At 43.2% G+C, this 25977-nt stretch overlaps 3 protein-coding genes and 2 pseudogenes across 4 annotated transcripts in view; all 5 read right to left on the minus strand.

The window, feature by feature from the left end:
- Positions 1-7937: 7937 nt before the first annotated feature.
- On the minus strand, positions 7938-9888 carry LOC115665505 (F-box protein CPR1-like; annotated as a pseudogene).
- Positions 9889-13938: 4050 nt separating this feature from the next.
- LOC115665504 (F-box protein At3g07870-like) lies at positions 13939-15473 on the minus strand. The gene has a single exon (XM_030587380.2). The coding sequence runs from the start codon at positions 15403-15405 to the stop codon at positions 14284-14286; it is 1122 nt and encodes a 373-aa protein (XP_030443240.1). The 5' UTR covers positions 15406-15473; the 3' UTR covers positions 13939-14283.
- Positions 15474-15889: 416 nt separating this feature from the next.
- Positions 15890-17342, minus strand: LOC115665507 (F-box protein CPR1-like; annotated as a pseudogene).
- Positions 17343-21241: 3899 nt separating this feature from the next.
- Positions 21242-23789, minus strand: LOC130135004 (F-box protein At3g07870-like). 2 transcript variants are annotated; one of them, XR_008814498.1, is made up of 3 exons: positions 22566-23789; positions 21472-21646; positions 21242-21376 (listed from the first exon to the last, which is right to left on the minus strand). XR_008814498.1 is itself a non-coding variant. In XM_056303185.1 (2 exons), the coding sequence occupies exons 1-2, from the start codon at positions 23551-23553 to the stop codon at positions 21624-21626; spliced, it is 1011 nt and encodes a 336-aa protein (XP_056159160.1). In that variant the 5' UTR covers positions 23554-23789; the 3' UTR covers positions 21418-21623. The 2 variants fall into 2 exon arrangements, 1 of the variants encoding a protein (XP_056159160.1); XM_056303185.1 differs by lacking the exon at positions 21242-21376 and having other exon boundaries at positions 21418-21646.
- LOC115682424 (F-box protein At3g07870-like) overlaps positions 21826-25977 on the minus strand; it is a 63307-nt gene continuing 59155 nt past the window's right edge. Inside the window, exon 2 of the mRNA XM_056303186.1 lies at positions 21826-22133. The gene's annotated coding sequence lies outside the window, so the exon portion shown is untranslated. The remainder of the gene's footprint in view (positions 22134-25977) is intronic.

A 25977-nucleotide genomic window follows, 5' to 3' on the forward strand; every position in this document is an offset into this window, starting at 1 on the left:
CGCCATATCTGGCGAGAGCCTTCATCGCCTCACTTGTGGCCAGCGAGGCCGCAATGGCCTTGCCAATGGCTTTCGCGGCTGCGGGTGACGCAGCCTTGCCAAATCTGGCGAGAGCCTTCGTCACTGGCTCGCGGCCAGCGAGGCCACAATGGCTTTGCCAAGCGCATTCGCGGCCATACCGACCGATGGCGAAGCGGTCCTCACCCAGTTTGGCCGAGGGCGAGGCCTCCGGCAAGGGTTACCGGCGACCCTCACCGACCTTGAAAAAAAAAAGAAAAAAAAAAGAAAAAATTCAAAAAAATAAATAAATAAACATTAAAAAAATCTATGTCAGATGGAAAAGTAATTAAAAAAATCCACATATGATGATTTGCTGGAAATGGCACTCAAATGATCGATTTTACTTCGATGTAGCACTTAAGTGAGTGAAAAAAAATTATGACACTTGCGTTATTCTTATCCTCCTAAAATCTAATGTTGATTCTAATGAAATAAACTCTAAAGATGATGAAGAGTACGATGACGGGTTTGCTCTCATGCAAAATAAGTTCAAAAGAATGGCCAAGAAAGGAAGAAACGTTAAAGGGAAAAAATCTTTCAAACAAGCTAAGCAAGGAAGTCCTTCAGTGACAGAGAAGAAGTGAAAGACATTATTTGTTTTGAATGCAGGAAACATAGCCATATCAAACCAAACTGCCATCTTTTAAATAAAAAGAAAGGCAAGTTTGAGAAATCCAAAAAGGATTTAAAGGTAGAGATACCTGGAGTGATACTAAATGTGAAGAAAGTAATGAAAAATATGCAAACATATGTCTGATTGCAGAATCAGACTCAAGGTAAGAAATCGAGGTAAGTTACCCTTAAATTCCTAATGAAGTATCTGATTTCATTGATGAATTGTGTCTTGATTAGAAGTCAGCTCTTAAGAAGATTTCTAAGTTGAAGAAGGAAAATTCAAGGTTAAGGCAGCATAATCTTTCTCAAATAGACAAAACTGAGATTTTATAAAAGGAATTTTTACAAATCAAGGAAAACCAAGATTTGCTTGTAGTAGAAAATGACTCTTTGAAAAAGGAAATTTCAAATGTCACCAGAAAATGTTCTCTCAATTAAAAATGTTAAAACATATACTTTCCATACAAGTTCCATATTACAACAAATCTAGACTTGGTTTTGAAAAGGAAAGTAATCTTCTTAATGATTTTCTGAAAGTCAAAGAGAGACTTAGGATGCGCATGATAACCATTATGTTTCTTTGTTTTTTATTATTCTGTTCTCAAGAATAGGTTTGGAAGAAAAATTCGTTTGGGAATGTAATCTCATTTTTCTATTTCTGAAACAAATTTTTAGTCCAAAAATAAGTTTGGAACATAAATGAGAAGTAAAAATTTTATACTATTCTATTTTCGAAATAAAAAGAGAAATAAAAACTCTTCTTATCGCTCGTTGTCACCTCCCACTGCTCGCCGCTGCCACCCTCCTACTGGCCGCTGCCCGTCAATTAAAGGAAAAGAGTGTAAGAGGGAGAAATTTTGTGTCGTTATCATACGAATTTCTGTTTTGGGAAGAAAAATTTTGTGTCGTTATCAAATACGTATCTTTGTTCATAAACTCGTCAGGGGGCCATAATTCTATTCCTGGAACAGAATGGTTATCATTCATGTCCTTAGACAAGTACCTCCAACATCTACTTATCAAAATCATTTTCAAAATCTGTTAGCCGAGACACCTTCAAGTGTTCAAACTATGGAGATTAAAATCATTTCAAGAATGATTGTGCAAAAGTTTGGAGACCAACTCAGAGAATCATACTAATAATGGCAGAGTCTACTAACCAAAAGGACCCAAACTTGTTTGGGTACCAAAGAAAGCATAAAACTACTCATATTTTGTACGTACCAAGAAAAGAAGGAACAAATGATATTTGGGCAATGGCTGTTCATGTCACATGACTAAAGATCCAACCAAACTGTCATCTTTTAAGGAAAACAATATTGACAAAATGGAAAGTCTTCTAAACGCGTCCTGAAATCTGCAAATCACGTCCGAAATCTTTGAAGGCCTGGAAATCAAGAATTATCTTTGAAGGATCGGAAATCAGAATTATCTTTGAACGATAAAAAATCAAGGATTTTGATATTATATGCTGTACGTGTCATAACTCCTCTGAACAAAAAAATTGACCCGTCCTTTAAGGCAAGAGTGGGACCGCTCGCTCTTGTGACACTCAAAGGTTTCCATATAAGTATTTGCTATTTGTTCTACATCATATGCAAGCGATCGGTTTTAAGAAAATATTTTCTAAATCATTCATTTTTTGCGGAGAAAACGAAGCAAATCAAAGCTCCCAAAAAATTCTATCACTACCTGGCACTTCTATATTTATTACCTAATAAACTCTACAAAATAATTAAATAAATCATATATACAAATTTGATGAGATTTTCGTAATCATCAAAATTAATTTGGGGTCACCACCAGTTATATCCGATGCATGTTTGCTCCATTTGTTTTGTTGGAAAATGTGTAATTTGGAAGAACAATGCTTGTATCACTTTAAGGGTATGTTTAGTAACGTTTCTGTTCCCCGAAATAATTTCTGTCCACAAATAATTTTTTCTATTTCTATTCCCTAGACGGGTTTCTGAGCAAAAGAATGCATTTGGTAACTACACTAAATTTCTATTTCCGAAGTAGAAAATGAACAGAAATGCATTTGGTAGGACACTAAAAATTTATACTCTCAATTTTTTCATTTGATTATTAAATTGTCAGTAGAGACTTAACAATTCATGTTTGGATAAAATTAGACTAGGAATAAAATAAGAATATATTATGATATAGAATTGGATGACCTTAATACAATCATAAAGAAAATTACTCTTTATAGACAGAGTAAATACCGGGTGAAGGTCAAGGAAATTGCAGTTTAGGGGACTTAACAATTCACGTTTGGATAAAATTGGACTAGAAATACAATAATAATATATTATTGTATAGAATTGGATAACCTTACTACAATCATAAGGAAAATTACCCTTTTATAAACAAAGCAAATACAGGGTGGTGGTCAAGAAATTGCAGTTTAGAGTTTAAGATTTAGGTTGAGGGGTTAAGGTTTTAGGATTTTAATTTTGGGGTTTAAGGTTTTGGATTTTAGTGTCACGCCCCGAACCCCAACGGACTCGCGACACCCCTCCGACGGTCGTAATGAACGCGACGTCCCAGGATGCGTCGCCGACCCAAACGAAACACCCAAATTAAATCACGAGCGGAAGCAAAATTAAATATCCCAGACAATAAACAATGACAAAGGGATAGCACAAAATAATAATCTCATAATAATGGGAATCAGTGAGACGTTAAGCCCCTAGGGTTACGTCCACCATCATCATCAAAAATGGACAGATGGCCGGGTAGACTATTGAATACTCAAAAAGGTTCTACCAAAAAGGCTTCTAGGCCCCAGCACCCAAATCCTCCTACGGTGCTCAATTCGAATCGGAGTTGATCTCTATCGGTTCGTCCTCGTGCTCGGACACCATGGGCTCCTCCTCGGGTTCGGGCTCCTCCTCGAGTTCGGGCTCCTCCTCGGGTTTAGGCTCCTCTTTAGGCTCGGGTTCGGGTCCTGGGCCAGGGTTTTCTGGTGGATCGTCGGGATCCGTCACCTCACCATCGGGAGTATACTTGTCCCAGGGCTCCCAATTCACCGCATTCTCATTATCATGCTGCAACCCCTCAAAATCGCGGATTGGCCCAGTAGTCTCTAACCCAATACGATGATACCAAGCCAAATAAGTATGGGGCTGCAGGTCCTCCAAACCCTCATCTACCCAAACAGTAGTAAGGTGCCTAATATAAAACTGATCCGGGCCTACCGGATATTCGGTCTCCTCATGCACCGTGTGCATGGGGACCCCAAAACGCCTAGCTGGCGGCATGCTCAAGGTCGGGGATCTGAAAAAGGTTTGCACTACAGCAATGAGAATAAAATCTCAATAAGCAGACAACTTATACCCCATTTAGGCCAATGCGTACCCAAACAAGTCTAACATGCAATCTAACCACCGATGTGACAAACTCGCCAATACACACTTATCTCGCCACGATTCACACGCCAACTCTGCATATTAGTCAAATCACATGAATATCATAATAACTCATGAACATATTGCCATCATCCGGGCGCCATACACACGTACATTCACTCAATTCAATCCCACTTAATTCGCATGCGTGGTCGAGCAACTTCCCACGACCCGCGTCAACACGCCTCAGGTCCGCCCTCCGATCATTCCGAGGTCCGTCCCTCACTGGACATTTCACACTTTCTCACGACCCGCGTAAACACGCCTCAGGTCAACCCTCCGATCAATCTAGGCTCAGTCCCTCACTGGACATTTCACACTTTCCCACGACCCGCGTAAACACGCCTCAGGTCAGCCCTCCGATCAATCCGGGCTCAGTCCCTCACTGGACATTTCACACTTTCCCACAACTCACGTCAACACGCCTCAGGTCAACCCTACGATCAATCCGGGCGCAGTCCCTCACTGGACATTTCACACTTTCCCACGACCCGCGTAAACACACTCCTCAGGTCAGCCCTCCGATCAATCCGGGCTCAGTCCCTCACTGGACATTTCACACTTTCCCACAACCCGCGTCAACACACCTCAGGTCAGCCCTCCGATCAATCCGGGCTTAGTCCCGTGTAACCACGCCTTACGACATTCCTCATGCACATGCACCACAACACAATTCGCCACTCTAACACGTCGTACAATTCGCATTCAAATCACAAATTCACCACACTAGCCCACCAATCCAACACTCAATCCGGCCCAATCAAACGTCAATTTCATCCACAAACGCTACGACAATCCGGTCATCGCACCCACATAAATCAACCACTAAATATGCCACATAATCATCACAATTTAATCTACCAATTAATCACATTCACATATTTAATCTAAACCAAACTTAGCCACTAAACCGGTACTAATCACACCCTAGACAAGTCTAAATAATACCCATTATACTAGGTAGGATTTAGGAAGTCACTTACCTAAGTTTGGCCGGAGAAAAACCGGCACGGGCCCAAAATGGCCCTGGTGAACCGTGGTGACTCGGCGCGGGCGAGGGCGCGACGGGCACAGCGGCCGGCAAAGTGCTCGGCCACGGCTGGGCACACGGCCCGGGCTGTCCGGCCACGAGCAAGGGCAACGACTGGCTGCTCGGCCACGGCTGGGCAGGTGGTCGGCAAGCTGGGGCGGAGGTCGGACGGCGACGGCGACGAACAGCGGCGATGGGAGGACGACGGGCGGTGGCGATCTGGTCTCGGCGAGCTGGCACGGCGACGCGACGAGGACGACGGGCGAGCAGGCGACTTTTAGCTGGCTGGCGAGTGAGCTGGCCGGCGTGCTGGGCGAACGGCTACGGCGGCGGCGGCGGCGAGCTCGGCTAGACGAGCGGCGATGATGACGGCGGCGAGCTCGGCCAGGCGAGCGGCGACGGCGGCGGGTTCGGCCAAGAGAGCGGCGACGGTGACGGCGCGTAGCGAGCAACGAGCCGTGCATTGGCGAGACCCGCGGCGGCGAGCCGGCCGTTTGGCGGCGAGGCTAGGCGGCGGCGTGCGCGGGCCTGCAACAGTGCCTGGGCGGGCGGCGGCTGGGCGCGACGCGAGCAAGGCGCTGCGCGCGCGGAGGAGAGGGGGAAGGACAGCTGGGTTAGGGGAGTAGGACAGCATGGCGGTCGGGCGAGCGGCGACGCGAGGCGGACGGCCGGTGGCGGTCGGGCGCGGTGAGCAGCTGGGCTGGGGGCGAGCTCGGGCGATCGGCGTCGGGCAGCAAGAACAGGGAAGCAAGAGCAGCGGCGGGGAAGGAAGGAGGAAGAAGAAGAGAGAAAGAAAGAAAGAAGGAAAAGAAAGAAAGGAGGAGAGAGAGAGGGTTTGCATGGGGCAGTGTGGGAAGGGACGTGCGTAGCTGGTGGGGGTGAAGACATGCGCGTAGCTGGGCACGGCAGAGGGGAAGGAGAGAGAGAGAGAGAGAAAGTTAATGTAATCGTTCGCAATCCAACGGTTCACGTTCAAATCCAAAAACGATCTAACGGCCCACGAAAACCCTAATTATAAATTAGGAAAAAAGGCCAAAGATAATCAAATAAAACACACTACAAGGGATGTCTACTAGTCCAAATTCGCACCCGGTCCAAATTTCACTTTTCCCTTATCCCGGGCAATATTGACACTGGCCACAATAATATCGACATCGTCCAATTAAATTCGTCACGAAACTCCGAGAAATTCGACACCAAAGTTCGGGCTCTAAATAATGGCCAAATTCGATCGAGTGCGATTCTAGCGAAATCTCTAATTTAAAAATAATAACCCAAGAGTGATCAGTTCCATGCGAGATTTTATTATAAGCGCATTGACGAATTACACGTTTTATAAATCCCAAAAATGGGTCAAAATTCGGAATGTCACATTTAGGGTTTTGGATTTAGTGTTTCGGGTTTCGGGTTTGGGTTTATGGTTTGGGGTTTAGTGGCTTAGGGTTTTAGGGATTCGGGTTTTGGGTATTGGGGTTTGGGATATAGGGTTTAGGGTTTTGCAGTTTAGCATTATGGGGTTTAGGGTTTGGAATTATGATTTTAGAGTTTAAGTTTTAGGGTTCGGGTTTGGAGTTTTGGGGTTTAGGGTTTAGTGTTTCGAGTTTTGGGTTTAGGATTTGAGGTTTAGAAGGTTTATGATTTTAGGGATTTGGGGTTTTAGGGTTTACGGTTTTTTATTTTAGTGTTATGGGTTTTAGGGTTTGGGTATTGAGGTTTAAGGTTTTGGGGTTTAGAGTTTGAGGGTTAAGGTTTTAGGGTTTGGGGTTTAGGGTTTAGTATGGGAATAATTTGTAAAAGAAAGAGCTGATCCTGTTTCTCTTTTTGTTCCAGAAATAGAAAAGTAGATTTTTTTTACTTCTTATTTCTATTCCAAATCTATTCCCTAACCACTTTTTTGTTTCGGGGAACAAAAAAATTAATTGACGTTATTAAACGGATTTCTGTTCTTTTTCTGTTTCGGGGAACAAAAGAACAGAAAAACAGAGAAATAGAAACGTTACTAAATAGGCCCTAAGTTATTAATTAACTGAATATATTTTTATTATCGACAATTGCTATGTCTAAATATTTTCGTACATGGTAAAAATATTTTTGGTCCGTTCATTTTTATAAGCAATATAAGTGATCATTTAACAAAAAAATTATTTTCCAGAAAGGAGCTGTGAACAGCCGCTTTGAGAGTATTAGCATCGCCTCTCGAGTTGCTGGGTTGTTTCGACAGTACTGAATCTACCAAAATCAGGCGTCGTGTTGAATCAACTTTCTATCGGTGTTTCTTTTTGTTTTACGATATCTTATTGCATAATATACACTAGGCTTCCAGAAAGGGCGATGGTTCGTTGTCGCGCGACTATCTCTGATGCAGGAAGACAAGTTCCTTTGCAGCGGAACGATTGGTTTGGATCAAACCAATTGAACTCATTTTGTTGAGTCTTTGGTTTTAATTTGATGTATTTCCGAATTGAACCTGTTCCATATCCTACTAATTTTTTTTTCTATATTTTCATTGCATTAAATTCTTCACTAAATTTCATTTGCATTTCAATTAGAACGATTAGCTTGGATTAAACCATATGTAGTATTTTCATATAGACTTTTCAAGGTGCCTCACAATGAAAGATGGTAATTGCCAGTTGAAATATCTTTAAAACTCATGTCTTTTTTTTTGGGGGGGGTTCACGGGTGATTCTTTTGGTAGTTAGGAGTTTGAATGAAATTTCTCTAAATTAAAATGTCAGGTTCAAATTGAAATATAGGCCGGGCCGAACCACAAGCAGACCTACTACAAATGACTGCAAGGTTGACCCTTTTTCAATGGAAGGACAGTCAAAACAACTGAGATGAAATAAGAATAGTCCATTGTGATTTTGGTGTTCGTCTCGATTTGATTTTTTACTATCCTAGTCATTAATTTATTTAGATAATTATAAGCACACCGTGTATACAGTCCGAAAATTTCATTTCAAAACAGATATTTATGCTATGTATGCATGTTTGTATGCACTTGTCTTTATTTATAAATATGCAGGCGTTTGTTTAGCTTTGTCCCAACACATTGGTATCTCCTCCAATAAACCTCTCGGTGGACTTGGTCAAGTCCTCTCTCCGTGCTATTGCACACTTTGTTTGTCCATTTCCTGCTCGCCTCTCCTTCCTATTGAAAACCACCATCACTCTTTGCTCATAACTATGCTTGCATTTCACAGAAAAGGAGGATAAGAAGCAAAACCCCATCAATTTCTGATGGCGGTTGATGCTAGCTCTTGCCATCTCGATCCCTTTGCTCTCCATCACTTCTTAGGAAACAGAGAGCTTGTGACTATGCATATGCAATTCAAGGGATTCTCAGCAAATATCAGATTAGATTTCGTCGGTTCAGATTTGGGCTAATAAAATGCAGAGTTCTTGGGTGCAAATTGTAAAGAGAACACACTTTGCCTAGTCTAAAGAAAAACTCAAAATGTGAAAATGCATATATGCATTCTAAAGCTTGCAAGAAGTACCAAAAGCAGATGGGCACCGCCTCACTTCTTCTGCTCGATATTTTGTGGCCGGAGCGGATACGAATAAGACCAATTCTTCTAAATTCAGATGTCTCTTTCAACTCTTCTGCAGACAGAATCAATCCGTCGTACCAGTAAATATAGCAGAAATCGAATCATCTCTGAGGTGAAACGAGGCTCTCCACGACAGTGACCAATTCGTATTGCGTCGATAGTTGAAGATTCGTGTATTGGCCCGTGATTGGATCCCAAGAAACTCTTTCTTCATTATCTATACCCATCAGAAGCTCGCCATTCCTCGTGAAGCCATCAAATCCTGTTACTAGTCCACAAGCCTCAAAAGTATACAGCTTAGTCTAAGACTCAGGCACGCCGTACTCCCTCATAACCCAAACAGGACAAATGGAAGGCGGTTCAGGATGCATGATATTGATAAACACAGGCAGCAAGTCATTTAATACTGCCAAAGACACTGCTAAAATGCCATTGCCTGAGTGAAAAATCTCTTCAAGCAGAGCCATTTCATCAAACACCTCACCTGCGACATCGAGCGAGACTATTGATCCATATTCAGCCTCCTCCCACAGATCATCGAACTTTGAAGCAAACCAGTGCAGGAACCTCACACTCGAAACTTCTCCAGGAATCTGTACTGAGTGAATAAATCTCGACTCGAGGCTTTCTCCCATCAAAGCATCGATAATTATCATCTAAAAAATAGAGAATCCTCACAATCGTACAGTCATGAGACCTAGCGTCGAAGCCAAACCCTAGAACTTCATAAGCAGTCCCCAGGGGAAAAAACTCATGGCCCAGACCGGTTCGTCGAACCGCCTTGTGCTTTCTGGTGAATACATTCCACAAATACATCCACCGGCCATAGCCATTTGCGGAAGTTTCTGTGACGCAGATCAAACCATTACATGAACCGACAATTCCGTGACCGATGGGAGGAGCAGCAAAGGGAATTTCGATTTGCGACTGGGAAGGCAGGGTAAGATACTCATCGGGAAACAGAGAGCACAGGCGATGGTACCAATCTAGAGACACGAGGTACCAGCTGGAGGCATCTTGAGCGGAGTGGGTCAAGTGGAGGACCGCGAAACGAGGGTCGTCGATGGCGGAACGCCACGACCGGCAGACGCACCTGCATCGGAGGAGACATTCCACCGGCAGTCGCTTCAGGACCTCGACGGCGACGTCGTGAGGGAGCTTCGGGCCTTCGCCGTCGTCGGAGGAGCTCATGGTCCAGGGGTTCAGAAGAAGAGCGAAGTGGAAAAGCCGGAAAGAATCTGCTGCAGTTGTAGCCGTCGCAGCTAGACATGGCCACGGTTCAGGAACTGCCGGTTCCGGTTCGGAACCGGCGGTTCCGGTTCGTGGCCATGTATGAACCGGCGGTTCCGGGCCGGTTCTGGTTCCGGCCGCTTCCTGTTCGAGGGGGAGGAGGAGAAAAGGGGAGGAGGCGCAGGGTAGCGAGGGGGGAGGAGGAGGGGGCGTCGGCGTCGGTGGCTGCGGCCATGGGCGGGGGCGACGGCGGCGACGGCGGCGGGGGTCAGATCTGGGAAGACGGGGGGCGGGCGGAGGAGAAAAGGGGAGGACCGGAGGAGGCGCAGGGGAGAGGGGGGAAGGAGGGATTTGGAGGAGGAGGTGGGCGTGGGTGGGGGTGGGAACGCTCCCCGGCCTGGAAGGAGAGGCGCTGGTGGTTCATGGCCTGGGTGTAGAGCTGGGAGAGGGAGTTGGCAGCGCTGCAGAAGGAGGAGTAGAGGCTCCGGTCCACCTCGTCGAGGCGGGACATGACGGACTTCCTCTTCTTCGCCATGGGCGGATCACCGGAGGGGGGAAAAGGGGGGAAGGTAGGGTTTTCCTCTCCGATCGAATTCGAACCGCGAAGAGAGAGAGAGAGAAGACGAGAGAGAAGATGGCGGAGGGGGTAAGCTTGTAGGGAAAAAGGCAAAAAAGTTTGGGGGGATGCTGCAGCCTGCAGCAACAGTTTTTTTTTTTTTTTTGGAATCGGGCCCGGAACCGCCGGTTCCGAGCCGGTTCCAAAATTATTGGAACCAGAACTGGGCCCGTAGGCCACGGGCCAGTTCCGGTTCCGAACCGCGGGCTCGGTCAACGGGCCGGTCCCGGATTTGACCCGGGCCGGTTCCGGGCCAAAACCGGCCCGTGGCCATGTCTAGCTCGCAGCCACCTTTACCCCTCTGTTTGCCACGCGAAAGCCACGTGACATAGCACGATCTTGTCACGTGACTTTGACCCTGAAGTTTTGTAAAGAACGCCCTTCAAGCGAGGCCAGCTTATCCGAGTGCGGGGTGGTACGAGGAGCTGATAATGAAAAGCAACCAGAAGTCAACAATTCGACGAACACGTTCGGATCTCCAATGGGTTCGGATTGAATCGGTTTCTTGTCAGATCTCATATATTTTCATTCAAAGTCTTCTCTGCATTACAATGGAAGATTCTCATTTATTTACCGAGGACCTAAGACATAGAAAATAACCAAACATGTAAGAGTCATGGCAACTAACTAATCATTTAAGGACTTACGAGCTAGAAAGCATTTAATTACTGAGGAACTAAGGACTTTTGACTCTTGAAACTTACATAACATTTAAGACCTAGGAACTTAGAAATAAATCGATGACACATGAAAACTTGAAACCTTGAGCCTTGCGATTTATCTTCCAAAATTCGTGCTCCGTCTTTGACCGGAGGATAACCCCTCAATAAATAAGCAAATGTCATAGGAAATTGCTTGGAACAACATCCCATTGATATGTTGTTGATTAGGTTCGAAATCGGTAAGTATTCTCATGTACCGATAACTTAATCGGCAACTCGATAATTTCGGTAACTCGGTAACTTGACAGTTTCCTCGTTGACAACTTCATTCTTGGTCCCATTGAAGCAAATTATAACCCAAATTAGTTTTGGCTTGGATAATCATTGATTGTGCTGGGCTTGTTGATGGAATCAAATCTGAACTTAAGGAATGTTCCATGGAATCGGATGCTCCCGCATCAAAGGCTGGCTACTGGAGACCGCGAGCTCGAGCCTTGCCCGCCGGAGGCCGCAAGCTCGCCCGATCTGGCGAGGCTCGAGCTCACTAGCCGTCACCTCGGCCGGCAACCGTCCGAGGAATAAGAAAATGAAAAAAGAAGAAAAGAAAAAGAAAGGAAAAAGGAAAAGAAAAGAAAAATTATAAATTATAAAAAAATTTCGATTTTTAAAATAATAAAAAAATTCGTTTTTTAAACAAATTAAAAGTTGAAATTTGTTTTTAAAAATATTTTTATAAGAATAAAATGTTTCATTAACCAAGAACCCGAGCCTGAGTGTCGAGGACCTGCGCACTGCCTTTATGGACTCGGGCCTAAGGGTTGGGGCTAGAGCTTGAGTGTCGAGGATCTGAGCACGACCTTTATGAACACGAGTCCGGGTGCCGGAGCATCGGGTATGGGCACCGGGATCCGAGGCCCGGCCGCCGGAGATTTGGTCCTGAACGCCGGAACTCGGGAACCAACATTGCGATTTCCGTGCCTAAGCATAGAGTTTTCATATTTCAGCAAACATTTTCCGGTTCTTTCAAAGAGTAAATCATTTTCCTAAATTTAAACTTTGGTATGAAAACATTGTCCGTTGACTAGGAAAATTTTGCGCCTTTTTAGGCTGTTCGAGCATGAAAGCCAAGTAACAAGGGGTGGATTTGTTATCTAAAGAAGTGGTTAAAGAGCTTGAGAGTTCTTGGACATGGAACAGTCACAGAGTAAGTCTTCAGTATTCAATTTCCCCAATAATAAGTTAGACTATTCTCTAGCAATGTTTCCCAGTTTCTCTTCTCACATAACTTGAACAACTATCATATGACATGTACCAAGGTTAGAACCGGAACAATTATGATGACCGAGAGAAGTCTCAACTAAATGCCTCGAGTGTCGCAGAGACAACCATGTATTTCACCTATTGATCTTTGAGATAAGAAATCGTGATGCAAAGAGAGTAGGATTTCGAGGTAACCAAAAGTTTACAGCGTGAGAAAAGAGTAATAATAGAGAGGACGATTGTCATGATATCATCAGCAAGCGAAAGAATCACTTCATTGTATTGGAAACCTGCAAGATGCATCCATTCTGTATCCATGCTAGAGCATGGATGAAGCACATGTTAGAGCATTCTCATGGACCCTTTCAAATCTGCTACCACAAATGTGATTATCGATTCATAACACTGGCAACGATCTTTATCGACACCTATTGAGATCCATTGCTAGAATTGATGTTTCGGATTAAACCACATGTGATTTTTACGCGTGAATTTTTGAAGGTTCCTATTGATGAAACCTCACATACACAATTTAAACGTCTTCATTGGTTTATAATTCCATTTTTTAAACATTATGTTAACGAATTAAAGTCAAAACAAAATGAAAAGAAACTCATGTCTTTTTACGGGGGCTGGCAGTTGATATTAGTAGTTTGCAGTTGGATTGAAATTTTTTAAAATTAAAATGTCTAGTTTGAGTTAATATGAAGTACAAGCCGAAGCACAAGCACACCAGATACAATTGAGCACGAGGGTTGTCTTGATTTGGTTTTACTATTCCTGTCATTAAATTATGTAGATAATTATAAGCACACCACGTATCCTTCTGAAGTAAAATATCGATCAATCTAAGAGCATGTTCCACAGAAGCAGCACCTTGACCATGAAGCAAATTGTCTCTAGCCTTCCACATAAACTATGTATTGGCATTCCTAAGAAACTTCAACATTACCTTTTGCTGTTCTATGCCATTCTCCATTTTTGCAAGAGCCAGGTGAACTCGGATTGCCAATCACCCGAATTCCTGTTAATAAAGAAGAGCTCCAGCACCTTGCACCAGACTTTAGAAAAGAATAGCAATTTAAAATCACTTTCCCAGATGTCTTTCGAAGGAGGAAGCAAAGAAATTATCTCATCTACAGACCACATTCCCAGATGGCTTGACGTGCAAAATCATTAGTGTATCACAAGATGAAGTGAGACTTCCAACCCACAAATCATTTGGGGAAAAAAAGAGTGTCATAATAAAACAGTCTCCAATGTTTCCTTAATCCATTAATGCAGTTGTTTGCACAGATCAATACGTGAGCTTACTATGTATGCATTGCCAGTGCTGCCAAAAATTCTTGAGATAGGAAACAAAATATAGTAGTATGTAGTTGCACTAGTTGCAATGCCCAGAGATCGAGATGAGTGATTCAGACCGTGAATAGTTTGGTCTTACAGAAGCTGAAAAATACTTATGGTGGCAAAGAATCAAACACATACATGCATAGCATTCAAAACGCTTCGTCATTCTTTTTCACATCATCTAAAATCTGCTAGTACCGGCAATGCTAAAGTTGTAGATGCAGTCTTGATTAGCATACTTTCACTCATACAAAGAACACACTTCGCCTAGTCTAAAGAAAAACTTAAAAGTGAAAAAGCATATTCATTCTAAAGCTTGCAAGAAGTACCAAAAGTAAATATGAGCCACTTCACTACTTATCCTCGTCATTTTGTGGCCGGAGCATATATGAATAAAACCATTTCTTCTCAATTCAGATGTAACTTTCAACTTTTCTGCAAGCAAAATCAATCCTTCATACCGATAAATATAGTGTCAATCGAGTCATATCTAAAGTGAAACGAGACTTTCTACGACGGTGACCAAATTGCATGTCGTCGATAATGGAAGATTAGCGAATTGTCCCGTGATCGGATTCCAAGAAACTTGTTCTCCACCAGATATTTTAATAAGAAGCTCACCATTCCATGTGAAGCCATCAAATCCTACCGGTCCACTAGCCTTAAAATTATACAGCTTAGTCCAAGACTCCGGCACGCCGTAATCTCTCATAACCCAGACAGAACAAACGGAATCCAATTCAGGATGATCAACTGCCTCCCCACCATTAATGAACACAGCCAGCGAGTCATTCAATACTGCCATATACATATATGACAGTAAATAGACACTGTCCACGGGAAAAATCTCTTCCAACAGAGCCATTTCGTCAAACACCTCACCTGCGACATCGAACGAGACTATTGACCTGTATCGACCCTCGTTTCGATAGGAAGCAAACCAGTGCAGATTCCCATTCAAGAAGACCGCTCTGTTGTCCAGGCGAAAAGCAGGAGCCTCACCCTCCAGACTTCTCCAGGAATCTGTAAGGAGCGAATAAATCTTGACTCGACCAGAGCGACGGCGATAATCATCTGGAAAATAGAGAATCCTCACAATCTTATAGTCGATCGACCTAGCGTCGAAGCCGAACCCCAGAACCATACGACCAGTCTCCATATCCGGACCGGGTCGTCGAACCGCCTTGTGCTTTCTGGTGAACGGATTCCACAGATACATAGCCCGACCATAGCCGTCTCTGGAACATTCGGTGACGCAGATCAAACCATTACACGAACCAACGATAAGGTAGCTGCCGGGAGGGGTAGTAACAAACGGAATTTCGGTTTGCGATCGGGAAGGCAGAGCAAGAGACTGATGGGACAGCAGAGAGCACCGGTTCTGGACAGGACCGCACCAATCCAGGCACACGAGATGCCAACGGGAGGCGTCGAGAGCGGAGTGGCTCAAGTGGAGGGCCACGAAACGAGGGTCATCGATGGCGGAGCGCCATGACCGGCAGACGCACTTGCAACGGAGGAGAGATTTCACCGGCAACCGCTTCAGGACCTCGATGGCGACGTCGTGAGGGAGCTTCGGGTCGTCGTCGTTGTCGGAGGAGGAACTCATCATGGGTAGGGGTGGAGAAGAAGAGCGAACACGAACCGGAAATGAACCGGATCATGGAAAGCTTTATCTGTTGCTGGGAGCCTGGAATGATCTGCCACGGAAGTACAAAGCTGGAAAGAATTTGCTACGGCACTGGCCGTCGTAGTCCCCTGGACCTCTCTGTTTGTCGGTGACAACCACGTGACATGGCACAGTTTTGTCACTTGACTTGACAGTTGACACAGATGTTATCTAATATACGTTCTCCTGCTGACGTAGCTTATTATTATTATGGGAAAATACCACAAAAAATTTCAAATTATGTCATTTGTGATAAATTTACTCTAAACTATTTTTGTAACACGAAAAATCCTAAACTATGTCACTTGTGATAAATTTATTCAGAACTTTTTTTATGACACGAAAAATCCCAAATTATGCCACATGTGACACATTTACCCCACAATACTTTACCCCACATGTGACCTCACTTCTTCTGCCCGTCATATTGTGGCCGGAGTGGATGTACAAGATCATTTCTTCAACATTCAGATGTCTCTTTCAACTCTTTTGCAAGCAGAATCAATCTACCATACCAATAATTGTGGCAGCAATTGAGTCATCTCTAAAGTGAAACAATGCTCTCTACGAGAGGGACCAAATCACAATACGTCGATAGTGGAAGATTTGCGTATTGGCCCGTTATTGGATTCCAAGAAACTCGTTCTTCATCATCTATATCCATCAGAAGCTCGCCATTCCTCGCCTGATACAAGTCCACAAGCCTCAAAAGAATACAGCTTAGTCCAAGACTTAGGCACGCCGTACTCCCTCATAACCCAAACAGAACAAACGGAATGCAGTTGGGGATCCACACCTGCGTTTATGAAACTAACGAACACAGCCAGCAAGTCATTTAATACTGCCGCAGAGACCATTAAACTGTCGTTGTCTTGGTGAAAAATTTCTTCTGGAAGAGCCATTTCGTCAAACACCTCACCTGCGACATCGAACGAGACTATTGATCTATATCCACCATCATCGTGCTTGAAAGAAGGCCAGTGCAGGTTCCCATTCAAGAAGACCGCAGGTCTGTTGGCGCAGAAAGCAGGAACCTCACATTCCAAACTTCTCCAGGAATCTGTACCGAGTGAATAAATCTCGACTCGAGGCTTTCTCCCACCAACGCATCGACGATTATCATCTAAAAAATAGAGAATCCTCAAAATCGTATAGTCACGAGACCTAGCGTCGAAGCCAAACCCCAGAACTTCATAAGCAGTCCCCAGGGGAAAAAACTGATGGCCCGGACCGGTTCGTCGAACCGCCTTGTGCTTTCTGGTGAATACATTCCACAGATACATCCACCGGCCATAGCCATTTCCGGAAGTTTCTGCGACGCAGATCAAACCATTACATGAGCCGACGATACCGTGACCGATGGGAGGAGCAGCAAAGGGAATTTCGATTTGCGACTGGGAAGGCAGGGTAAGATACTCATCGGGAAACAGAGAGCACAGGCGATGGTACCAATCTAGAGACGCGAGGTACCGGTTGGAGGCATCTTGAGCGGAGTGGGTCAAGTGGAGGGCCACGAAACGAGGGTCGTCGATGGCGGAACGCCACGACCGGCAGACGCACCTGCACCGGAGGAGAGATCCCGCCGGCAATCGCTTCAGGACCTCGACGGCGACGTCGTGAGGGAGCTTCGGGTCTTCGTCGGAGGAGGAGGAGCGACGGTGTGTGTGTGTAGAAGGACCTGATGATGAAAAGCAACCAGAAGTCAATAAGTCGCCGAACACGTTCGGATCTCCATTTGGGAATGAATCGGCTTCTTGTCGGATTGCGCCGGCTGGTTCGAGAATTCGCCCGTTCTGGTTGCCATAGCCGCTCGCTGCTTGTGGGTTTTGATTGGAGAAGGTGGTACTCTTTGGATTGCTGGGAGGGTTTTCGGTTACCATCTTGGTTAGTCTGAACCTAATGTGCAAGAAAGCTCTGCTTTGATCGAAGTCATCGTGTCTTCGGTAACGCCGCTACAATGATATGGTGTTTCTTTTTATGTTAGCACTCTGCTCAGTTGTTAACATGGAATTTGCTTGATTCTCTAAAAGGGTTTTTCTTTTTATTTTTGGTTGTTTGTTGGTGATTATTTTCTTGCCTCTTGACAAATTGTGCATCAATATGCTTTCCATTATTAGCTCCTCGGATGCAATCGTATCAAGGCTGATGCGTGCGTGGGGAGTGATTTCGGAAATGGGTCTTTTGGATTTTGTATTTGCATGAGTGTGTGTTTGCGCGATGTATGTCGAAAGGTAAAATGGAAACGAAAGATAGGTTACCATCACCACCAAGATACAAAGGATGCACTACCAATCGAGGATGAAGATCGGAATCAACGAAGTTCACCACCGAGGCTTAGAAAACAAACCACCTGCCAATGTTAAAGGATTTTGAGATATGAGAAGCTCACCACCAGGGCCTAAAGGGAAACTACCAACCGAGGATAAAGTGATTCTTGGCTCACCACCGAGGAGTAATCCACTCTCCAAGGATAAAGAAACCAAAATAGGAGTTAACTACTCTTCAAAGATAATTGCTCACATAGAGGAAAATCTCATATTTTCATTCAAATTCTTCTTTGCATTACAATGGAAGACTCTCCTCTATTTATGGAGGACCTACTAAATAGGAAATAACCAAACATTAAAGAGTCATGGGAACCACCTAACCATTTAAGGACTCGGAAACTAAAAGGCATTTATTTACCTAGGAACTAAGGACTTTGACTCTTGAAACTTACATAACAATTAAGACCTAAGAACTTAAAAATGCATTGATGACACATGGAGACTTGAAATCTTGAGTCTTGCAGTTTATCTTCCAAAATTCGTGCTTCATCTTTGACCAGAGGATAGCCCCCTTAATAAATCAGCAAACGTCATAGGAAATTGCTTGGAACAACCTCCCATTAATATGTTGTTGATTAGCATTGAAATCGGTAAGAATTCTAATGTACCGATAACTTAATCAGTAACTCGATAATCTCGGTAACTCGGTAACTTGATAGTCCCCTCGTCAGCAACTTCATTCTTGGTCCCATCGAAGCAAATTATAACCGAAGTTAGTTTTGCCTTGGATAATCATTGATTATGCTGGGCTTGTTGATGGAATCAAATCGGAACTTAAGGAATGTTCCATAAAATCGGATGCTCTCGCATCAAAAGTTGGCCGCCAGAGGCCGCGAGCTCAAGCCTGGCCGTCGGGGGCCACAAGTTGGCGAGGCTCAAGCTCGCCGGCCGTCACCTCGGCCAGCAACTGTTCGAGGAAGAAGAAAAAGAAAAAAGGAAGAAAAGGAAAAAAAAAAAGAAAAGAAAAAGAAAGGAAAAAAGAGAAAAGAAAAGAAAAATTAAAAATAATAAAAAAATTCGCTTTTTAAACAAAATAAAGTTTGAATTTTTTTTAAAATATTTTTATAAGAACAAAACGTTTCATTAACCAAGAACTCAAGCCCGAGTGCCGAGGACCTGCGCACTGCCTTTATGGATTCGGGCCTAAGGGTTGAGACCAGAGCTTAAGTGTCGAGGACCCAAGCACAGCCTTTATAGACACGAGTTCGGGTGCCTGAGCATCGGGTATGGGCATCGGGGTTCGGGCCTGGGACACCGAGGTCCCGAGCTCGGCCGCCGGAGACCTGGTCCTGAATGTCAGGACCCGGGAACCAATGTTGGGATTTCAGTGCCTACGCGTAGAGTTTTCATATTTCAAAAAACTTTTTCCGATTCTTTCAAAGAGTAAATCATTTTCCTAAATTTAAACTTTGGTATGAAAACATTTTCCGTTGACTAGGAAAATATTTTCCATTGAAGCATCTCAGCAGTTTTGGCACTGTATTTAAGCGCCTCCATGAAGGATCTCAGCAATTTTGGCACTGTATTTAAACACTGATAGTGAAATTTTCCTTTTGAGAGTGTGGTTTTAGGCGACGAGGGAAAACCAATGCCTTAGCCAAGTGACAAGGGGTGGATTTATCTAAAGAAGTGGTTAAAGAGCTTGAGAGTTCTTGGGGAGGGCCTAATAAGGTCAGAAGTGTGATCACCTGCAAAGCTTTCATGCTCGCAGGAACAGTCACAGAGTAAGTCTTCAGTATTCATTTTCCCCAATAATAAGTTCGACTTTTCTATAGCAATGTTCCCCAGTTTCTCTTCTCACATAACTCGAACAACTATCATAGGACATATACCAAGGTTAGAATCGGATCAATTATGATGACCGAGAGAAGTCTCAACTAAATGCTTCGACTGTTGCAGAGACAACCATGTATTTCACATATTGATCTTTGAGAGAAGAAATCATGATGCACAGAGAGTAGGATTTCGAGGTAACCAAATGTTTACAGCCTATGAAACGAATAATAATAGAGCATGGATGAAGTACACGTTAGAGCATTCTCATGGACCCTTTCAAATTTGCTACCACAAATGTGATTAGCGATTCACAATACCGGCAACGATCTTTATCGACACCAATTGAGATCCATTGCAAATTTCCATTGAAAGAGACCCTTGAGCAGTCGCTCAGCTTGCACCTGAAATTGAACCACGGATTTGTACTAAGGCTATAAACATGGACTTCAGCGACTAATATGCCCCAGTCTCATCCATATTTATTAGGAAAACAAGTAATTATTAAAAACCTTGTAGTCATTAATCGTGTCCTGTATCCAAATCCTAGAACCACGCCAGCAACGTACACGTCAACAAATAGATCCGAAGGCGAACTCAAAACCGCCTTGTGCTTTCTAGCGAATAAATTCCCCTGAAATATCGTCTCATTGCAAACTTTAGCATTAGCATTAGCAATGCAGATCAATCAATTGCAGGAACCCGGGGCACCACAATTGCCTATAGGGCTAATGAATGGAAATTTGTTTTTTGATTGAGAAGCCGGAGTAAGAACTTATCTGAATACAAAGAGCTCATTCGATTGCGAGAAAAGTACCAATCTGTGGGAAGAATATACCAATTCGTGTCATTGAGATTGCATCACTTCAAGTGCATGGCCGCAAAGGTAGGATCTTCGATCATGCAATGACACGATTTGGAGATGCATTTGAATCTCATGAGAGGCTTCATTGGCAATCTCTTGAGAAAAATTTCAAGGGCTATCTCATGAGGGAGGTTCTTCTCCGATCAAGGCGAATCTAGGCAAAAAGCTCTCAAACCAAGATTGATTCTTATCAAATTAAGATTAATTTTGTGAAATATAAATGTTATGATCTCCATGAAGAGGACTAAGCGTTGCTCATCATGCTTAGTCTCTGTTTGTCTGTCGAGTTCAATTTTGTAACCCTAGACTTATTATATTATGGCCTTTAGAGGGAATAAAATCTCAATATCATAAGAGAATACAGTGATGCTATAATTATAGCAAAAACGGATCTATATATCCATCTCTGCCTCATGGCCGTCCGAGGCCAGCTCGAAGGCCACATAGAGACCTCTGACGGCGATTTCCGATTGATCTCATGGTGATTGACATGGCCTTCAACCGTGAGGGCCACGGCAGCCATCTAGATTGACCTTGAAGTCCCCCAACAGCCTATATCCTGCTAATCTTTTTGTATCTTTGTCTATACAAGTTATTCATTTAAAGTCATAAACTAGAATTGATGTTTCGGATTAAACCACATGTGATTTTTACGCAGGAATTTTTAAAGGTTCCTATTGATGAAACCTCACATTCACAATTTAAACGTTATCATTGGTTTATAATTCCATTTTCTAAACATTATGTTAACAAATCAAAGTCAAAACAAAATGAAAAGAAAGTTATGTCTTTTTATGGGGGCTCACAGTTGATATTTGTAGTTTGCGGTTGGATTCAAATTTTTTTAAATTAAAATGTCTAGTTTGAGTTAATATGTAGTCCAAGCCGAACCACAAGCTCGCCAGATACAATTGAGCACGAGGGTTGTCTTGACTTGTTTTTACTATCCCTGTCATTAAATTATGTAGATAATTATAAGCACACCACGTATCCTTTTGAAGTAAAAAACGATCAATCTAAGAACATGTTCCACAGAAGCAGCACCTTGACCATGAAGCAAATTGTCTCTAGACTTCCACATAAACTATGTATTGGCATCCCTAAGAAACTTCAACATTACTTTTTGCTGTTCTATGCCATTCCCCATTTTTGCTAAGAGCCAGGTGAACTCGGATTGCCAATCACCCGAATTCCTGTTAATAAAGAAGAGCTCCAGCACCTGGCACCAGACTTTAGAAGAGAATTGCAATTTAAAATCACTTTCCCAGATGTCTTTCCAAGGAGGAAGCAAACAGATTATCTCATCTACATACCACATTCCCAGATGGCTTGACGTGCAAAATCATCAGTGTATCACAAGACGAAGTAAGACTTCCGACCCACGAATCATTTGGGGGGAAAAAAGATTGTCCTAATAATACAGTTTCCAATGTTTCCTTAATCCATTAATGCAGCTGTCTGCATAGATCAATACATAAGCTTACTAGGTATGCATTGCCGGTGCTACAAAAAATTCTTGAGATAGGAAACAAAATATGGTAGTATGTAGTTGCACCAGTTGCAATGCCCAGAGATCGAGATGCGTGACTCAGATAGTGAATAGTTTGGTCCTACAGAAGCTGAAAAATGCTTATGGTGGCAAAGAATCGAGCACACACATGCATAGCATTCAAAAAGCTTCGTCATTTTTTTCTGCATCGTCTAAACTCTGCTAGTACCGACAATGCTGAAGTTGTAGATGCAGTCTTGAGTTGCATACTTTCACTCATACGGAGAACAAACTTCACTAGTCTAAAGAAAAAATAAAGTGAAAGTGAAAATGCATATTAAAGCTTGCAAGAAGTACGAAAAGTAAATGGGCGCCACTTCCCTACTTATGCTCGTCATTTTGTGGCCGGCGCATATATGAATAAAATAATTTATTCTCAATTCAAATGTAACTTTCAACTTTTCTGCAAGAAGAATCAATCTTTCATATCAATAAATGTAGCAGCAATTGAGTCATATCTAAAGCGAAACGAGGCTCTCTATGACGGTGAACAAATCGCATGTCGTCGATAACGAAAGATTTGCGAATTGTCCAGTGATCGGATTCCAAGAAACTCGTTCTCCACCAGATATTTCAATAAGAAGCTCACCATTCCACGTGAAGCCATCAAATCCTACTACCGTTCCACAAGCCTTAAAATTATACAGCATAGTCCAAGACTCAGGCACGCCGTAGTCTCTCATAACCCAAACAGAAGAAACGGAATGCCAATCAGGATGATCAAGTGCCTCCCCACCATTAATGAACACAGCCAGCGAGTCATTCAATACTGCCATACACGACAGTAAATAGACACTGTCTACGGGAAAAATCTCTTCCAACAGAGCCATTTCGTCAAACACCTCACCTGCGACATCGAACGAGACTATTGACCTGTATCGACCCTCGTTTCGATAGGAAGCAAACCAGTGCAGATTCCCATTCAAGAAGACCGCTCTGTTGTCAAGGCGAAAAGCAGGAGCCTCACCCTCCAGACTTCTCCAGGAATCTGTAAGGAGCGAATAAATCTCGACTCGACCAAAGCGACTAAAACAATCTTCTGGAGAATAGAGAATCCTCACAATCTTATAGTCGATCGACCTAGCGTCGAAGCCGAACCCTAGAACCATACGACCAGTCTCCATATCCGGACCGGGTCGTCGAACCGCCTTGTGCTTTCTGGTGAACGGATTCCACAGATACATAGTCCGACCATAGCCATCTCTGGAACGTTCGGTGACGCAGATCAAACCATTACACGTACCAACGATGCGGTAGCTGTCGGGAGGAGGAGTAACAAATGGAATTTCGGTTTGCGACCGGGAAGGCAGAGCAAGAGACTGATGGGACAGCAGAGAGCACAGGTTCTGGACAGGATCGCACCAATCTCGGCACACGAGATGCCAACGGGAGGCGTCGAGAGCGGAGTGGCGCAAGTGGAGGGCCACGAAACGAGGGTCGTCGATGTTGGAACGCCACGACCGGCAGACGCACCTGCAACGGAGGAGAGATTTCACCGGCAACCGCTTCAGGACCTCGATGGCGACGTCGTGAGGGAGCTTCGGGTCGTCGTCGTCGTCGGAGGAGGAACTCATCATGGGTAGGGGTGGAGAAGAAGAGCGAACACGAACCGGAAATGAACCGGATCATGGAAAGCCTTCTCTGTTGCTGGAACGATCTGCCACGGAAGTAGAAAGCTGGAAAGAATTTGCTACGGCACTGGCCGCCGCAGTCACCTTTGACCTCTCTGTTTGTCGCGTGAAAACCACGTGACATGGCACAATTTTGTCACGTGACTTGACACAGATGTTTTCTAATGTAAGTTCTCCCGCTGACATAGCTCATTATTTTTTTTATTTTTTTCTTTTAATATCTCTCTCCATCTATGTACATATATATATATATGTATATAAACACAATCAGACTCCATCCACTTCCTTTAATAATTACATATATCTTAATCATACATAACAATCTTCATGCATTTGCATAGCATGTGTCTTGTCTCTAGTTTAAATATTCATATATCTAAGTCAAAACTCTCGATCATCTCACTTTTTTAGCGCCACATTTAGCCATTGTATACGTATTATCCTAATTATAAAGTAAAGATAAACTAAAGGTAAAAATGGTCAAAGAAAAAGGACGAAAAGGTAGAGGAAAGAAATTAACTAGTTACTTTCTATCGAGAAACAAGTGATAAAATTCCTTGATTGTCCTTATAGTGTAGTAACTAACTTCTTTCACTTTATGCGACGAAATTTAGGATGCGTTTGATAACATTTATATTCTCGAGAACAATTTCCTTTTAGGAAAAGCTTTTTTTTTTATTTCTCCTCCTTAGACGAGTTTCTGAGCAAAAAAACTCATTTGGTAACTGCACAAAAATTTATATTCTTGGAATTGAAAAAAAAAACAGAAAAGCATTTGGTACGACTCTAAAAAAATTTTGTTACGTCGAGTTTTTTTTTTTTTATTTTCTGAGATTTTCTAATTTTTTTACTTTTCTTTTCTTTTCTTGTTTTCCTCCCTTCTTCTTCCTACTCTAGCCGGTCGCCAGGCCTCGGCGATCGACCAGCCACAAGGGCTAGCCTTGGGCGAGCCTTGCCTAGCCACGGTGAGGCCAACCTCACCCAAACACAATGAGGCTCGCCCGAGGCTAGCAAGGTCGGACTCGCCAGCTATTGCCGACGCCTTGCAATCGGCAAGAGTAGGAAGAAAAAGGAAGGAAAAAAAAGAAAATGAACTTATTTTAGAAATTATTCCTGAGAACAAAGAAATAGATTATTTTTACTTCTTGTCTCTATTTCAAATCTATTCATTGGCCACTTTTCTATTATGGGGAATAGAAAAATTAACTAATGTTATCAAACGGATTTATATTCTTTTTTTGTTCCAAGGAACAAAATAATAGAAAAATAGAAAAATAGGATTGTTATCAAATAGGCCCTTAGAATGCTCCTTTCATTTTCTTTTACTTTTTGAACTTAAAAAATGTTATTTTTAGTTATTAAAAAAAGTAAAATGTTCATTTATTGGTTGCTTCCTGGAAAAATAATTTATATAGTGGAAAAAAACGAAAATATTGTCAACTTTGATTTGTGTATTTTTAAAGGTATGATTTTGTTTTTCCGTCTAATTAATGTTGTGAGTTTTCTAATTAACTTATGATGTTGCACAATGAGTGCAAACTAATTAACAGGTAAAAGATTATAAATTGTTATCGTTTCTCAAAACTCGAATTTTTTTTTTCGACTCATGCAATTTCATAGAGGAAGCAATAAGTAAAGAGTAAAAATCATATCAAAAGACTCTTAAAAAACAGTAAGAGACATTGCCGGCAGGGGTGTAACAACATACCCGAACCCAACCGACCCGAACCGAACATTGCTGGTGGGATCTCATTCCAATTCGAGTAAAAAGTAAAAAAAAATTGAGTAATTTTAATATTTCGGTTTAGTTCGGGTCATGTACCCAAACTGAATTGAAACACATTAGACATAGAGAAAATGAATCCTAAACACTAAGCAGCTCCCCTCAGCACCTCCACCTCATCCCTCATCCCTCGGCCACCCTGCCGCCATCCACTGGACCTCCATGTTCCGTGGCGCCTCCTCCAGATCAACGTGAACAGCCCACCATCAACACTGTCGGAGCCATTGTTCATGGTCGTTCAGCTCTTCATGGCAGTTTAGATCTTGATGCGTCCATGGACGTCAATATCTCCAGAGTTGCTTCCATAGTTGTCCACCCTCGAGCTCTGTTTTTTTTCCTCCTCATCAGGATCTTGACGAGATAGGCGGTCATGGAGCCTCATCGTCTCCAGATCGAGAGGAGATACTCTAGATCTAGAGGCGCCTCGTCGACGGTGAAGATGGTCTCAACGGTGATGTTTCGAAGCTCGTGATGCGATCTCAAGATCCGTGCATGATGATGTGCTTGACTCTGGAGCAAATTGCTCTAAACTTGTGACTCAAACCGAATTGTGTTGAGGAAAACTCCTAATGAATTTGGAAGCTCAC

Source organism: Syzygium oleosum, unplaced genomic scaffold (genome assembly GCF_021117445.2).
Source record: "Syzygium oleosum isolate NSW1041296 unplaced genomic scaffold, Sole_v2.1 Sole_v2.26, whole genome shotgun sequence".
NCBI classification, from domain to species: Eukaryota; Viridiplantae; Streptophyta; class Magnoliopsida; order Myrtales; family Myrtaceae; genus Syzygium; species Syzygium oleosum.

Bases quoted from the DNA above. Each gene is read 5' to 3' on its own strand.
- LOC115665504 (XM_030587380.2), bottom strand. From the start codon at position 15,405: ATGATGAGTTCCTCCTCCGACAACGACGACGACCCGAAGCTCCCTCAC.
- LOC130135004 (XM_056303185.1), bottom strand. From the start codon at position 23,553: ATGATGAGTTCCTCCTCCGACGACGACGACGACCCGAAGCTCCCTCAC. The intron at 21,647-22,565 runs GTGAGCTTCTTA...GTCTGGTGCCAG, and splicing joins TGATGGCTTCACGTGGAATG to GTGCTGGAGCTCTTCTTTAT.